This window comes from Typopeltis vanoorti, chromosome 4 (genome assembly GCF_054136105.1).
Source record: "Typopeltis vanoorti isolate ZY-2024b chromosome 4, IOZ_Tvanoo_1.0, whole genome shotgun sequence".
Lineage (NCBI taxonomy): Eukaryota > Metazoa > Arthropoda > Arachnida > Uropygi > Thelyphonidae > Typopeltis > Typopeltis vanoorti.
This window is the reverse complement of record NC_143552.1, coordinates 16,963,554-16,981,976: the sequence shown is the minus strand read 5'-3', so window position 1 is coordinate 16,981,976 and position 18,423 is coordinate 16,963,554. Positions and strand designations below refer to the sequence as shown.

The 18,423-nt window shown below is 35.7% G+C and overlaps 1 protein-coding gene across 1 annotated transcript in view; it reads left to right on the top strand.

Annotated features, from left to right (window-relative positions):
• Window positions 1-18,423, top strand: part of rdgB (retinal degeneration B) — a 608,184-nt gene that overhangs the window by 379,469 nt on the left and 210,292 nt on the right. The window contains exons 12-13 of the mRNA XM_090391630.1: window positions 7,065-7,234; window positions 12,244-12,414. Coding sequence (XP_090247756.1) covers window positions 7,065-7,234; window positions 12,244-12,414 — 341 coding nt within the window. The remainder of the gene's footprint in view (window positions 1-7,064; window positions 7,235-12,243; window positions 12,415-18,423) is intronic.

Genomic DNA, 18,423 nt, shown 5'->3' with positions numbered 1-18,423 from the left:
GCACCACCTTTTCTCAGTCCTGAAGGCATTTTCAGGTGCAAACATTGTTTGCTTACACTTGGATAAAGGATTAAACTAAATTTATTATATTATTATTATTATTCAGGCCTCCATGGAGTTGTTGGATTCTGAATATATAGAGATTGGAATAATTATTATTTGCTTCAGAATCCAACAACTCCATAGAGGCCTGTTGGATCTTGATTTCTAATTCAAATATAGAGAAAATTTATATTTAAATTAGAAATCAACTAGCAACCTTCTATTTTGTTTAAGAACATCATAATAACTAAATGTCGGATCCAAAGTATAGAATGACAAGTAGTAGGATCCAACAAAATGGTGCAGTCGGCAGGATTTGAATTCACTAAAAAAATATTGTAATATTAAGTATTAAAATTTGTAATAGTAAAGGAATTTAAAGATAAAATAAGTGAATCAAGTGAATTGGTTGTAAACTCAGGCAAACAGAGAAATTAATTTAGGATTCTGAATTTCTTTTTTGTTTGTAAGCTGATAAAAATTAAAATGGCAGTTTCATCTAGTTCAGAGATGGAAGACAGTGAATTTTTCAGAAGTGTGAATCCCCAACAGGTAGTTCCCCAGTTTTCAGGAGAAGACTCTGATGATGTGTTATCATTTTTTACTTTTATTGAGAAAGTCAGAGAAACAGCAGGTTGGACAGACTTTCAGTTGTTGGTATTACTTAGAAACAAGCTAATTGGTAAAGCTAAAACATATTTTTTTCTCATCTCCTATACTTAGAGAAACATTTGATTACAAGAAATTTAAAGAAGCCTTACTATCTCAATTTTGTAAACGGAGGAGTGTTGGACCAAATTTATGGAAGTTGCAGATGATTACACAGAAGGACAAAGATAGTGTTGCTGATTTCTACAATTGTTTACTAACTCTCTCTAATAGTTTGAATGTATCCAATGAAGACAAACCTCATTTGGATTGGGCAGTTTATCAACAATTTAGACAAGGTGTTAGGCAAGAACTGAGGGAGACAGCCTACAAGAAGAAAATAACCTCACTAGAAGAATACCTTGTAGCTGTCAAGGAAAAGGAACAGATGATTAGAGACCTTTGTCCCTCATCCAATATAGGCCTTGTAAACATAGTAGAAAGAACTGATTGTTCCCTAGGTGTAAATAAATCCTCAAAAGAGAATAGAAGGAAAGAAGATGAAAGGAAAATCATTAAAGAGAATTCTATTAATTATAACTGCATGTCTGAGACAAATGAGCAAACCAACAAGAAGTTATTCAAGGAAGTACAAGACTTTGTTCACCAGGAAGTAGAAAAATTGCAACAGCCAATGAAGAATAAGTTAGATGAAATAATGAAAAAATTGACAGAAATAACTATAGGATTTCAAGAGAACTTCAATCCCACAGCAGATTATGTTAGCGAAGTAGTCAAACTGGAAGTTGAGAGGCAAAATAAACCAATTTTGACTAAATTGGATAGAGTGGTGGAAGCCCTGAAGAATGTTAGACAGCAAATTCCCATTGATTCTCAACCTCAGACAAGGAGAAAAATTCTCACAGATGGTGGAGATCCTCCTAAGTGTTTTAATTGCAACAAGATTGGTCACATTGCTAGGAATTGCTACTTTAATAAAAGAAACTACACTGACAGCAGATGGAACTCTAGTTTTGGACATATTCCTCACAGAGTGTATAATAAGTCTCAAAATTTCCCTAGATCAAGAGAATCAATGATGAGGATTACAGGATGTGTCAAAGGTCATAAATGTAACATTCTATTTGACACAGGTTGTAATGCCTCAACCATCAGTAAGCATTATTTCCTAAAATTAATAGATAAATTATGGAAAAATGTTACCAATTTAAGGAGACATATAAGAATTTCCACTCTCTCTGATTCAAAATCTACAGCATATGAGAAAGTTCGCATAAAAATTTATATACCAGACATCAAACTGTGTGTATATCAAGATCTACTTATAGTTCCTTTCTCTCCTAGCTTGGACTCTCACATAATATTAGGAACAAATTTTATGGAGAAGCATCACTTCTCTTGTGACTTTTCTAGAGGTGAAATATCCCTAATGAATAGAAAAATACATGTTAAAAGAAACAATAAGTCTGAATACACAGGAACAAGGCAACTGACAAGAAGATTTTGTGTACCTAATGAAGAAGACCGACCTAATAAAGCGCAATCATCTGTAGATAAACCAACTGTGAAGGATACGGATTCAAGCTCTACATCAAAACGACATCAAAACTTCAAGTGTCTGATTCTGAGCAAGAAATTTGTGCTGAGAATCAAATGCCAGTTAAAATTAATTTTACTAAGATATCTGCTTTACATATCAGAACTGAAAATATAAGAAGAGGAAAGAATTACAAGGGTTTGAGTGATCTCAGAAGGAAGACTAAAAGAATGAATTACCAAGATGGAAGACAACTTAGGTTGGATATTAGTGACAAGGAACAGAGTTTCTATCCTGAAGGAAGATTACCACACTATAGGCTTAGAAAACAATTGTTTCCTTATTTTAAGAGCAGCAAAGATACAAGAGCAAGTACAGAAAGAAAGAAATGTATAAAATATGAAAGCAATTCAGATTTGATTCAAACTAGGAATTGTTTAAGAGTTCAGAAAGGTAGTAGAAAGTCTGATTCCTCCACCAATGAGTCTAGTGTGAAAAATTTTTCTTTAAAGAAAAATTTTTCAAAGGAAAAGTAAGCCTTTGTTGGATTCTGAATATATAGAGATTGGAGTAATTATTATTTGCTTCAGAATCCAACATGATCTTCCATCACAAAGGCTAGACTTGTAAATATTATTTAATGTAAACAACTTATTTTACAATTTAATATTCATATAACTACTTTAATTTTGTCTAATATTTAATTAATTAATCAAAGATATATGTATTAATAATGAAAATACTGTATTAAATATTATTAAGCTATTTTATTCATCACTATATTAATATTATAAGAACTTGTATTTGATAATTTAACTGCGCATTAATTGAAATGTAAATATTCCTTATTTATTCCTATTTGTAGAAGTTTAGCATTATGCAATACCTCAATTTTATTATGTTTTGTTTTGTTGTCATAGAGACATATGTAAGTGAGCGAGCACGTTTTTGGAACAGCACGTGGGGAGAAAGTTTATTGAGAAGAGTTTTGGAAAGAAATCACAAGAATAATTTAGGTAGGAAAAACGGATATATAAGTGATGAATGCCGAAATTAAGAGATAGATTAGAGAGAGAAAGGAGAGGATTGGCATTAGGTTGGAATCGGAGCAATTGGGAATCACAGTGCGATAATAGCGAGTCGGCAAGTCACTCAAACAGCTAAATAAAGTCTACTAGTCGAGAGGCGGTTAGCTAATAAGTTGTAGAATAACAATTATAGCTACGGAAGACAGCTGAGTGACTACTAAATAGACTAGCGATATTTGAGTTGAAATTCAATTTCAGGGCCGACCTTTCAAGGACATACGGAACCTTGAAGTAAAGCACAGAGTTATTAGAGAAAAGTAGAGGCTGTAAAATTGAAGTTTACCGATAGCTGTGTTTGGAATTGTAGTGTCTAAAGAATTAATTAAATGCCGGAAGAGTGAACAACTGTGCATATAAAACCTCAAGTTAAGGAATTATTGTGTGTTGCCTTATTTCATGAGTGATCAGTAGTACTTTATGCAACAACGTTTGTTTATGTGTATTGTGACCGATGATTAATTCAGTTATTGCTTAGAAGAATTATTTTAATGAGTGCCGTATACTGTTTAAGTGTTTACAGTTATAAAAAGTGTTTACGTATAAGTAGATGAAGAAAAAAGATTATCGGTAAGATTATTCCAACCATTAATATTTCTGTACAGAGAAGTGTGTGAGTTTCAACCTAGAATTTCCTTATATTAACAGTAACTATTGGTGAGAATTAACTGAAGTGTAAAATTAAAAGTGTTTGTTTGTGAAGAGGAGTGTTACTGTAGTTTTTATTGTATTTGGAACTTAAGGAACTGTAAGAAGACTGTACTAGAGATAACAGATTTACCATTGTCTGAGTTGTATGATTGTACTTATCAGACAAGCTAAAATGTTTGTGATATCTTAATTACTGATTTAAACTTAAGTGTAAAATTTGTGATTTTAAAATTAAATGTTTGTTTTTGTTAATCAAAAGTTGTATTTTGCCCGAATCTCTTTTACTGCACCATTCATAAAATATTCGAACCAAAGTAGGAGAGATAAATAAGTTAAATATACTCGCCCGTTATATATAATATTAACACCTAAAAAGAGAGATAGTTGTGAGTTGGTTTTTCTTCAGTTCTTGAACTAATTCAGATATAGAGTGGCGCAGTCTATAAATATAAATTTTCTCTATATTTGTATTAGAAATCAACTAGCAACTATTTTTTAGGTTAAGAACATCGTAATAACGAAATGTCAGATCCAAAGTATAGATTGAGACGAAGTAGGATCCAACAGAGTCAAAAGACTCATCGCGGGAGGTCCTTCCTAGGAAACACAAAGTCTATCATACCACTCCTTAAACTCATTGACCGTTCTCGCTCTCACCACTCTATAAGGCATGCATTCTGCGTTTCAACCACACACCATGCAAAGAAACCACTCCTCACCCTCTTGCTCACAGTTTCCTTTCGTAACTTCCTGGGATGGCCACCTTGTCATCACTTCTTCCTGCTGTTCAACCAAGTGAAAGAACTCTCCAGTGTCAACCGTGTAACTGCCTCTCAACAGTTTAAAAGTCTCAATCATATCACTTCTCCTTCTCCATCTATTAAACTCTGCAGTCCACATTCCCTCAGCCGATCCTCATAATTAACATTGTACAGTCCTGAAACTGTCTTTGTTATCTGCCTTTGTACCCTTTCCACAGTCAATTTATCCCCTTCAAATCCTAGGGGCCAAATCTGAGAACAATAGTCTAAGTGTGGTCTGATTAGGGTCTTATACAACACAACGATAACTCTTTTATCTCTGCAGGTCAACGTCCTTCTCATTATTGCAGCAATCCTCTGTGTTACCTTCACCACCTTTGCAATATGTCCCCTGAATTTCATGTTTCTATCAATCATCAACCCCAGATCTCTCGTCTCTCCTACTTCCTCCATTATAGCTCCTCCAATTGAGTATGCAGCCTCCCATTGATGTCTCCCAAACCTCAAGACCTTACATTTTGCTGCATTAAACCAACACCCCAATCAGCTAGACAGATGAATAAGCCCATATGGCTACCTTATTCAAATCCTCTTGCAGAGCTGCCACATTGCGCTATTACTAATAACCCTTCCCAGCTTCACATCATCCGCAAACAACTGAATATCCCCCTGCAACCCATTGACAATGTCATTGGATTGTAGGGGGATATTCACATCAGGACTTTATATCATTGTCATCATTGATGACAATGATATAAAGGTTAATAGTCCCCAGTACTGAGCCCTGTGGGACTCCACTTGTAACCCTCTGCCTCCTTGAAACTGCTCCACCATACACAACTCTCTGATACCTATCGGACAGCCAATCCTGAATCCAGTTGACCAACCTGACATCCAAACCCATGTGCTGCAACTTAAATATCAGCTTATCATGTGGCACCTTGTCAAATGCTTTTGCTAAATCCAAGAAAATGGTAGTATATGCCTTTCCCCTCATTTACTGCTCTTGTAACTTTATTATGAAAGGCTAGCATATTACTAACACAAGAGCGCCACTTTGCAAATCCATGTTGACTCTCACAGATAACATTATCCTCATCTGCCCAATGCTGTATATGGTCCCCTAACTAATTTTTCCAAGATCTTAACAACTACTGATGACGCACAAACTGGCCTATAATTAGACACTTCCAGTCTGCTACTGCCCTTATGCAAAGGCACTATCTTACCTTCCTTCCATTCCCTGGGCACCTTTCCCGTAGCCAGACTTTCATTGAAAAGCCAGGTCAAAGGAACTGTCAGTTCTTTACCACATTCTCTCAAAACTCATGGTGAAATACCATCCAGTCCCACAGACCTTTACTGACATCCAGAGTACTCAGTATTTGGAACACGCTCTCCTCCTGCATCTCTAAACCTCGAACCTTCCATATCCCTCTAGTATTAAAATTTATGTAGGAAGTTTTTTAACTTGGGTATCCTATGTTAAATATACCAAGCAATTTTATAAGCTAGGTTTTAATCCTTTTTTCCCAAGTAAGCAAACAGACAAGTAAGTCAAGTTTGCGCCTGAACGTAGTTCAAGTCTGAAGCAACTCGTGGTAAAGGTGGAGTACGCTCCGATCACTTTCTTTAGTATTTTCCCCTAATGCAAAGCACATCCCCTTGCGGAGATGCATGATGCTATTTGGGTTGTGGCCCTTGCTTCTAATGCTTAGAATCATACATCTCTGCAAGGGGATGTGCTTTGCATTAGGGGAAAATGCTAAGGAAAGTGATCGGAGCTTACTACACCTTTACCGCGAGTTGCCCCAGACTTGAACTACGTTCAGGGGCAAACTTGACTTACTTGTCTGTTTGCTTACTTGGGAAAAAAGGATTAAATCCTAGCTTATTAAATTGCTTGGTATCTTTAACATAGTATTAAAATTATTAGTATTAATATATTAAATGAATATAATAGAAATTTATTGATCATACGCCAATCTGCTTGCATTGTGCATGATATATTACATTAGCTACTATAGGTGAAAATGCCCTTCTATTAAAAATTGTGCATTTAATATATTGCATTTAGGATTTATTTTACATTATATGGCTGAAGACTGCTGTTTGTTAAGGATAGTGACTATCTTAGTTGAACATCTGGTCTGCAATAACTTCAATTATTAGTCAGTGACCGCTTGATCATTTATCTTACAATATATTTTCAATCCTGCAGTATATTTTTGCCTTGGTGTTCAATATAATAAAATCATAAAGTGAAATAATAAACTTCGTATGGTAACAAAAATTCTTAGATTGATTAGCATATTCCATAGAGTATACATTAATTTTTTTCTTTTTCTTTTTTTAATAAAGACCATTCCTTTCATTTAGGTTTGCAAGACTCCTTTCAGCACCTTCCACTCGACGGCACAGTTCTTCATCTAATGAACATAATAGCCATAACAAATTTGAATTTGAAGTTGGTGATTTCTTCATGTTTGGCTCACCACTGGGTACAGTAATGGCATACAGAAAAATGCTAGCATTTGATGAAAAAGGCAGTGAGTTAGATTTAAAAATATTAATAGTTTTAATTACTTTACTTTATTTATTTTATTTCCTACTTTTGAACTTTCTGAATCCTGAAAATACCACTACAGTGGTCATTGACTGCTGTAGTAGCATCATCACTGACATAAGAACTAGAAATATTCTCAATGTTATACTTAAAATTTTGTATTATTGGTATTATTAAAATCATAACGCAACTTTTCTTATCTTAGTTAATAATATTCTTCTGTCTACTAAGAGGATTATTTTCCATTCATGAAACTGTGTGTAACTTTATTTATTGGACTGGTTAGAAGTGAATGAAAACTCAAGTCAGTTAATATTATCTGAAATAGACAAGATTTATTAACAATAATAAATTTAGTTTAATCCTTTATCCAAGTGTGTGCAAACAAAGTTTGCACCTGAAAGTATCTTTAGGTCTGGGGTAAAGTGGTACAACACAGGGCGACTCCTTGCAAAGGTGGAGCAAGCTACCAACACTCCTATCTCAATATCTCCCATAATGCAAAACACATCTCCTTGCAGATATGTATAATGTTATGCATTAAGGGAAGGGCCACTACCCAGACTAGTTTCGACCTTTATTGAGGTCTCTTCAGTGGGAGCCAGGCCCAAGTGGAGATACCAGGCAGAAGCATTAGCAAGGTCATCTCTACCTATAGGAGTTGCCAAATGGTGTGCCACCTTTTTATTAAATTACTCTGGATTTAGAGAAAGATGTTGAAAGTTTATTTTTCACTTGGTTAGACTATAATAAATTTAGTTTAATCCTTTATCCAAGTGTGAGCAAACAAAGTTTGCACCTGAAAGTATCTTCAGGACTGGGGTAAGGTGGTACAACACCGGGCAACTCGTTGCAAAGGTGGAGCAAGCTAACATTACTCCTATCTCAGTATAATGCATAATGCAAAACACATCTCCTTGAGAATATGTATAATAACAAATTGTCATTAACCTCAAATTCCTGATATGTACTCTCAAGGGATATGCAGGATACTGTGGACATCAAAGTACTGCATGACTCGGTTTGTATTATTACTGGCTTCCAATGTTTCACCTCCCCCTCCCCCAAAAAAAATATATATATATAATGTATATAAATAAATATATTATTTGTCAGGTGTCAAATGTGGTCACATCTAACTTTTGTTGCCAATTTGTGACAAAGATAGAAGTCGATGGCCAATGTACGAAGTACTATAAGAGATGTACTGACTTCTGGTACTAAGAAAGGACCTTTTGTGTGTGTGTGTATATATTCACTGATACTGGTTTAAGTGTGAACTATCCTATCTTATCCTAATTACGCGTCATGCATAAACCTACATGTTTTACCGTGTAGGTATTTCGAACCGAAATCCTACACAATAGGTTGGTTACTCCATATTCCTGAAGATGTCTTGTGTCTGTACAAGTGTGTGTTCACGGGGCCGGTTTGCCTGTTCTGGGGGTCGAAAAACCCGAGTTTCTGAGTGAAAAAAACCTCTTATCTCTGTATGAGACCGTCTAACTCACCTTTATTCGAAAGAGACCAGATAAAGGTTCCTCCCATCAGAAATGGGGGATCGAACCCAGGTCTTTCCGACCAAATGGCTTCGTCTGTACTGACTGAGCTATGGAGGCTCTAAGGGTGAACTATGCGTGTATGTGGCAGTATGCATCCCATGGATTAAAAATGTGACAATTGCGAAATGGGAATGTGTATATATGCATTGAAGGTTGGCAGTGAGAAACATGGTGTGACTTAAGAGCTATTGTCTCAGGCTTTAAATGCAGCAGAGGTTAGTCACGAACAAGTGAGTGCTGAAATGTGGATATGAGGAGCACATTGGAGAATGAAGAGAACATTAAAAAAATTGTGTGGATGTATACGACCTTGGGCAATATGGTAGAGTTAGATGTTTTGATGGATGGCCTTCATTTTGAGAGTGGATGCTGAGTGAAAGCAGGGTGTATGAAGAGAGAAAGAGTGAAATGCTGAGAAAGGAAATGGGAGGAATCAAGGCTGGGCTGAATAAGGTAATGGAAGAGATTAAGAGACTAGAGTAGTTAGCTAGTGAAAGGAGGATGAGTAGGTGTGAGAAGGCAAGAGGGAAAGGGAAACAGAAGAATCGGAAGACAATTGAGAGGTATGTGCGAGATTAAGGGATAAAGAGACAAGAGGAAGGAAAGTGGGAAAGAGAGAGGGAGGAGAGTGGAAACAGAAAAGGTCGGGATGCCAGCAAATGAATAGAGCCATGAGGAGTTTGATCTGTGTAGATTTAATGATTTGGGGTGGGAAGAATGGACTGTTAGAGGAGTGCTTGCCTGGAAGAATAGTAGAGAGTGTGGTAGTGACATTAAAATGATGTGAAAATGTGATGATAGTTATGGTAGGACGAGATGGTAGTTATGGTTTGTATGAATGACTTGAGAAGCAGTGCAAATCGTGCGGCAAAAGATTTGAGATTTATGTTAAAGATTATGCATTAGAAAAGTGTGAGATGATAGATAGCGAGTATGTTGCCTCATCATAATGCTGAGTGGAGAAGAGCAGTGATAATCAATGTGATATGATAGCAAGAACATGTAGGAAGAGAGGTTTGGAATAAGTAGATGCTTGAAGTATATTGGAGGATAGAAGGGAGTATGCAAGAAATGAATTACATTTCAGTACAGAAGGATGCAGACGTTTAGAGAGAGAGACTTGTTTTCTGGACCAGTAAAGTGTGTTAGTACAGAGGAACTAGAGTTGCAAGGGTAGAAGATAGCAGATATGGCCTCATGTGGGGATAGTGGCCTGAAAAAAGGAAGGTTGCATACCGTATCGCAGAGCCTAGTGGTGTCTGCAGCGAGTAATAATTGCTATGTGAATATTGACAATGTACTTCATTATTAAAAGAAAGAGCCATGTTGTATTCTCGTAAGCTCTCAGGTCAACGTACAAAACTTTCATAGTTTCTACAAACATTTGGCTTTGAAATAATGTTTGAACTAAAGAATGGTGGACAGACAAAACAACACGATGCTGGAGAATCAATGTATAAGCCTAAACACCAGGATGTGTTTAGGTGGATAGAAGATGGAGGAAAGGGAAAAGTTTTCATATGGTAGAACATGGAAATGGACAAGGAGACCACCCCTGAAAGTTGGAAAAAGAAGTAAGCCTTTTTGTATGGAGTGTAACACCAATGTGGAACACATTGCCTGAGGGATTGTAATAGTGAAAATGGTGAATGAGTTCAAAGAATTGTACAATAAACATTTCTCTAAGATATAATGAGCACATTGGAGAATGAAGAGAACATTAAAAAGGTGTGGATGTATATGACCTTAGGTAATATGGTCAATTTCTCATGATGAGTCTAGTAATTCATCATTGTAATAATAACAATATTTTGGTCTGCAAAGGAACTTTTATCTGCATTAGTATCTAGACCCTAGTTATCCTCTCCTTTTTTTTTCTTTTCTTGCTATCCTGGCACCAAACACCTCTTTTGCTAATCTTTTTCTCTCCTATTCTGTTTAACGTGACCATACTACCTAATAGTAGCTCTGCTCACACAATTTTGAATACTAACAATGGTTAGTTCCTAATCTTTATTGTGATTCTATCATTGATGTCATCTGTTCACTCCTCTAAGTTTCAGAAGGCTTGTGTGTGTAGCCTTTGATTACTATTTTATTTCACAGATCTAACTCTAGATCTGTAAGTTAAAATTGGTTTAAACACTGTATTCTGTTAGTTCAGTGCTTTGAGTAATTTGTTTCTTGCTCCATTTACATGAAGCAAGAAAAAAATTATTATTATATATAGCAGCTTTTCTTATTCTGTTACCAGCTTACAAATGTAATTTCCTATCTTCACTAAAAATTGTGCCTGAATAGCTGAAATATTTCACTTGTTCCACAGGTTTCCAACAGAAATGCACTTAATATTTTTGAGGTTGCTACCTTCTTTTATAAGCTTTAAATTGTTGCAGTAATTATTCAGTTTAGTTAAAATCTTCACTCATATGACTCTTTCAACAGAAATCAATGGTTAATCCTTAATGATGGAAACCTGGAAATCACTAAGAGCAGACTCTACAAAGCAATAGCTGGCATGTACTATACATTACTGTTGCCATATTCAATTTATGTTGGGTTGTTTCTCTTCTAATGATTTATGTTTCTCCCATTAAAAAGCTCTGAAAAAGCTACCAGATTTGATGTGGGTGAACTAGATGGTTTTATTATTTTTCTAGTGTACTATTAACAACTAACAAAAAATTTTCCTTTGTACCAATATATAACTGTTTATACTCTGAAGATGCTGGTTAGAATACCATTTAGCAGCTAAATAAATATTATTATTAATAATTTATTATTATTATTATTTATTATTTTTTTTTTTTTGGTGTTGGGAATATACCTACAAGCCTCAAATCCAGGCATGATCTCATCAGGACCATATACAGTGGAACCATAACTCTTTTATCTCTGCTAGCCTACATCCTCCTGAACTTCAAATTTCTATCATCATTCCAAAAGATCTTGCCTCCTTTACTTCTTCCAGTATAGTTCCAATAAAGCATGCAGCCTCTCATCTCAAAATTCAAACCTTGTACTTAGCTTACACATTCACAGCTAATTGCATTTGTTCTGGTTAAATTTTAAATCTCTAACAGCCTCTGATTTATATTTTAGTATTCACACCCTTACTCTGATCTTTGCTAATGGAATTGTTTTTATTTTTTTTATTATTATTTTTTTTTTTTGCGGTGAGGCTTGATGGGTAGTAGTACTGTGATACTACTTTAGGTTTTAAAACAGTTTTGATTGTTTGGTGATATAATAAATAATCATATAATGTTGCATGTTGCAATCTTTGTATTATTGCCAGCAGTAATCAGTGTCATTCTTTCACAACGATAATTTTATTTAATATTTGAAGCACAAGACTTTCATTATAATGTAATGATCATTTGAAATTATATTATGTAGTTCACATATATACAAATAATTCTTTTTATAGGTCCACCTGCAAGACCATCTTGCACACAGGTGTATAATCTTTTCCATCCCACAAATCCATGTGCTTCTCGAATAGAGCCATTACTTAGTGCTCGTTTTTCTCATTTGTCACCTGTTAACATTCCACGTTATCAGAAATATCCTTTAGGTGATGGACAGCCAATTCATTTGTGTAAGTTTTCTTTTCATTTATTGAAAACAATATTATTATCACAGTGAGTCCCAAGCAGTGTGAATACTGTGTAGTCACATTCTTGGAAATTTTGCCATTTTTTAAATAAATATTTTTGCCATTGATATTATTGGTTCTTTCTTTTAAAGTTACATGGTGGTCATCATTCATAGTGAAGAATTTATGGAGACACAACAGACATGTTAGAATAATTATTTTACTTATCATTAAGAAAGTAACATTTGACATTTCGACCTCTATATTGAGGCCATCATCAGGATACCATACATATGTACAGGATACAAGTTACATGACACTACACAAAAGTAAGATGAATCTAAATGTTTTATAAATTAAAGATACCAAGAAATTATGTACTTGGTTTAATCCTTTATCCAAGTGTAAGCAAACAAAGTTTGCACCTGAAGTATTTTCAGGACTAGGGCATCTCGTATATAGAAGCTGATGACCTCACGTCACTTGCCTTAGAAAATACTTCAGGCACAAACTTTCTTTGCTTGTACACTTGGATAAAAGATTAAACCAAGTATATAATTTCTTGGTATCTTTATTTTATAGTATAACCAAGTGGAAAAAGTTGTTGAAGTTTTTCCAACAACTTTTGTAATCCAGAGTATTTTAATAATAAGGTGTTACACTTTTGGCTACGCATATAAGAAATTATAACTTTGGCATTACTTCAACCCTAGTATTACTTTTGGGTCTGGCTCCTGCTGATGAGACCTCAATAAAGGTTGAAACTGGTCTGGATAGTGACCTTTCCATAATGCATAGCATTGTACATACCTTAGGGATATGTGCTTTGCCTTATGGGATACTAAGGCAAGTGATATGAAGCCATCAGCTTCTATATATGAGTTGCCCCAGTCCTGAAAACATTCCAGGTGCAAACTTTGTTTACTTGCACTTGGATAAAGGAGTAAACCAAGTATAGAATTTCTTGGTATCTTTTATTTATAGCATAACCAGGTGGAAAAACTTCCAACAATCTAATTGTTTGTTAATCATTGACCCTAGCCTGACCTCTGGTGAAAAAAAACTACATTAAACAATTTCTCAAGTCCTCATATTAAGATTTTCTTCTGTTTGGGGTTGTTCTGAATGCAGAACAACAAGCAAACCTATGTACTGCAACTTAAATATCAGCTTGTCATGAGGCAACCTGTCAAATGCTTTTGTAAAAAAACAAAAAAACAAAAAAATAGCAGAATAGTCATTCCATCATCAGCTGCTCTTGTACCTTGATTTTAAAAGGCAATCAGATTACTAAAACAAGAGCACCTCTTAACAGATAGCATTACTCTCATCTTTCCAATACTGTAAATGATACCTCAATAATTTCTTCAAAATCTTAACAATTACTGATGAAATACAAACAGCTCTATAGTTTGACACTTCCAGTCTGCTACTACCCTTATGCAATGGCACTATCTTACCCTCCTTACACTCCTTGGACATCTTTCCCATGGCCAGATATTAATTGATAATCAAGGTCAATGGAGCTGTCAGTTCTTTAGCACATTCTCTCAAAACCTGTGGTGAAACCCCATCCAGTTCCATGGATTTATTGACATCCAGAGTACTGAGTATATGAAACACACTCTGTTCTTGCACTTAAAAACCTCGAACCTGCCTTATCCATCTAGTGCAGGGTGTTCACATTGGACCTCTCTAGTTTCAAAGAAAATCAAAATGCGGAAATGTGTAAGATTTGGGTTGTTCGTATGTTCCAGAGACCTCTACAAGTTTCATCCAAATCTTACGGAGACCAATGTGGAGACCCTATATTAAAATCTTCTTCTTCAGGATGAAATACCCCAATAAAGTGTCGATTGAATAACTCAATTATGTCCTTTGCATCAGTTGATCTACTCCCATTTTTATCAAACAATGTCATTCTTCCACAATCATTTCTCCTCCTACTAGCCAATCTCTTTATTATATTCCAGTTTTGCCTTCCTTGCCATACTAGTCACTCTCCTGGCCTGGGTGTTATATTCTTCGTGCATCTACTCTTCACCCCTCTCCTTATCTCCTCTATAACCTCTATTTTACCTGCAGTTCCCATTTGACAATAACAAATGGGAACTGGATAGAGTTCCCATTTGTTATTGTCATGTTAAAGTGGATGACACATAACCTCTGGATAGAGGTTATGTGTCATCCACTTTACACCGAATTGTGTTCTCTTTTTCACTTGCAGTATATACAACGTGCTTGCTGCTAATAAATATTCCTTCACCAGTTCCGAAGCACTGATGATATCTCATACTTCCAATTTTCCCATCCGTGGAACTACCACAAACTGATTTCTAAGCTCAGTTGGCAAAGAGATCAGCAAGAGATGATGCAGAGTGAAATGTAGATATGCATGGAACAGTAAAGAAGACAAAAACAAATCATCTCTGTATGAAAGAGGTAATGAAATATTTGTGAGTGGCATTGTATGGGAATTTCAGTATGGTAAATGAGAAGATAAAGAAGGTTTGTTTTCTGGGGGGGAGGGGGATAGAGAGTGATTGAGGCATTGGATATCAGGAATAAGTGAGGAAAAGTGTTAGTAGTGGTAGTAGGAACAAACGGCTTGACTGTGATCAAGAAAAATATAAGATTAGATATGAGGAGGTTGTTTTGAAGGACAAAAGATATCTTGATAGGAAGGTTGTCGTGTATTGCCCACATAAAACAGTGATGAGATGAGTGGGAGAGCAAGGATTATGAATGATGTGTTAGTGGAAATGTGTGAAGAGAAAGGAGTGCAATTTGTTAATATGTGGAATGAGTTGAAAGATAAATTGAACTCTATAAAAATTATGGATTGCATTTGAATGATTCTAGTGTGAGTTATTTGGTGAGACTGCTGCTGGAAGGAAGAGTAATGAGTGCAGAGAATGAATCTGGTCAAGTAAGAAGTGATGTGAAATAGTGGAAGAGTAAGAAAGGAGGTTTTGAAGTGGTGATATCTCACACTTCCAATTGTGTGCTTATGAATGAAGAAGTAGGTAGCATGAGGTAGAGAATGAGAGAACAAGTGTGCAAGACAGCAGGGAAACAACAAGACTCATACAGGTGGATAGGGGGAACACTGTGAAAAAGGATAATGCTTAAAAAAAGAGGAAGTGAATCTGTGTATAGACAGCAAAGGAATGGGATAGCTTGGAATGTAGGGAGAACAGTGAGATTTGAAGAAGGTTTGGAAATGGATAATGAGAAAAAGAAATTTTTCGAAGAAGGTATGGAGAAGTCACTCTAATAAGCGGTATCAGTGAAACTTATTGTAGATTGAGGAATGAACTGTTATATTTCTATATGAATACTAGAAGTGTATCAGAAACTAGGGAAATGAAATGGTTACATTGATTGAGTTCGTACATCCAAAATTGTTGGAATAAGTGAAATATGGTTGGTTGTGGATGACATCCTGACAGGAATAGAGATGGAAGGGTATGCTGTTTTTTTGTGAAGATAGAAAGGGTAAAAAAAAGGGAGATGGAATGCTATCAATGATAGAAAAAGAGTTAAAACCATATCCTTTCCTTCATGCTTACACGGTGATCAGAATGCATCATGAAAATTATGGAAACAGCTACCATGTTAGAGTAAAACTTTAGTTTACTATAAACCAAATAAACACTCGACGTTTCAACCTTCACATTAAGGTCATCATCTGGAGTATATATATACAAGCTGCACTACAATCTACATGGCATGCTAAAGTTACTGACCAACCTTTACAACTATTGGTCTAACATCTGGTGGAAAAAAAACCTTACTACATCAACGCTAGAGTCCTATTATTATTATTATCTGCTAGGTTACAAAATTAATTTAAGCTGAACAGCAACATGTTTACAAAAAAAGAAAAAATTAATAAAAAAAAATTTACTTATAAAAGTACAGTAATCCCCCTAGTTACGTAAGTGATGCGTTCCGTGAACCTTTACATAACTTGCATTTTACATAAATTGAATTTGTAAATTGCTTAAGTGTAACTTCGTAAGAAACTGCAATATTTATTATTATTATATGTATCTATATATAAACATATGTATATTATTTACAGGGGTGCTTAAGGGTCAAAGCTGTATAACTGAGAGGAGACCTCCACATAGCCTTTAAAGGAATGCGGAGAACCGACCAGGGCTTCTGACCTAATGTCCAATCCTCACCTTCTCATGGTGCACCCTGTTGGGTATCTACTTGGATACTGAACGGACGAGGATGGGCTGGCAATTTGGGATTTAGCCGACCAAATTGTATTCTTATTGGTTAAACCAAAATATAGAATGATGGTACAACATGACAAAATTTCATGCCGGCTGGGGCGTCGCCCGGTTAAACAAGGCCCCCGTTGTTTTTGCCAGGGAACCAGGGCGAACAGCGAAAAGTCAGCTACTGGAACAAATCTGAAAATAAACCCCAACTCAACATCACCAGAGTTAAAGATCGGTACTATCAACGTAAGAAGCCTGAATGGCAAAGAAATGGAGCTAGCTGAGGAATTAGATAAGTACCAGATCGACATAATAGGGGTGACTGAAACAAAAAAGACCAAAACTGGTGAGCTCTTTCTGAGCAATAAATACAAAATGTTATATTCAGGCAATGACAATCAAGGAAAAGAAGGAGTAGCCATAGTATTCAACACAAAATACGAGGCTAATCTTCTTGAATGGCAGTCAGTCTCAAGTAGAGTAATGTGGGCAAATATGAGAATGGGGAACTGGACAATGAGACTTATTTGTGCCTATGGTCCCACAGAAGGTTCTACTAAGGTAGAAGTGGAGGAATTTTTTGAGGCTTTAGAAAAAGCAACTGACACAATGAAAAATGAAAAGTTGGTCCTTGTTGGGGATCTAAATAGCAGAGTAGGAAATGATTGTGAGACATACAAAAATATTTTGGGAAAATTTGGAGAAAAGAGCAAAGCTAATAATAATGGCAAATATCTGTTGGATTTCTGCTCAGGACATGGACTGGTCATTACTAACACCATGTTCCAACATAAAAATGTGCACAAATTCACATGGAGAGAAGAGGCTAGGAATAAGAAAAGTCTCATTGACTATGTTATTGTTGGTAGTGATGTTTTCTCCCTGGTGCAGGACACCAGAGTGTACAGAGGATTTGAAATTGGAAGTGATCACTATTTAGTCTTGAGCAGGATAAAATTGAATTTCATATTGAAAAGAATAACATGTAAGAAAGTTTTAAAGCGAATAAAAGTTGAGCAGCTCTCAGATGTGAACTGTAGACTAAAATACACAAAGATTATTGAAGAAAAAATGAAAGAGTTTGAGAACAGGAATCAAACCTTGGAGATTCAGTGGCAAACTCTGAAGAAAACATTGACTGATTCTGCCAGAGAGGCATGTGGTGAGGTTGTTTGTAAGGATAAAAAAATCAGAACTCCCTGGTGGACACAGGAAGTTAAAGAGGCAGTGAAGGAAAAGAAGAAAGCATACCAAAAGTTCCTGGCAAATAAGTCAGCTTGTGCTCTTAGAGAATATAGAGACAAATGCAAGAATGCTAAACACTGTGTAAAACTAGCTAAACAAAAGTCATGGGAGGACTTTGGCAAGAATATAGAAAATAAATATCAAGAAGGTGGCAAAATATTCTGGAGGTTGTTGAAGAAACTTAAGAATGGAGGAAAGAGTGCTGTAAAAGGAATCAGAGATGATAAAGGTGACATGAAAACGGGAGAAAAAGAAATCCTTGAAGTATGGAGTAATTACTTTGAAAAACTGCTAAATGAAACAAGCAGTGATGACAGCACAGTGATAAAAAACACTGACCAGGCATGCAGTCAGGAATACATATCCATACTTGAAGTAGAAAAAGCCATCAAAGGCTTGAAATGTGGAAAGGCAGCAGGAGTAGATGATATTCGACCAGAAATGCTGAAGTATGGTGGTATAAGAGTATTACAGTGGCTGCACTGCATAGTTCAGAAAGCCTGGACAGAGGGACGAATTCCCAATGATT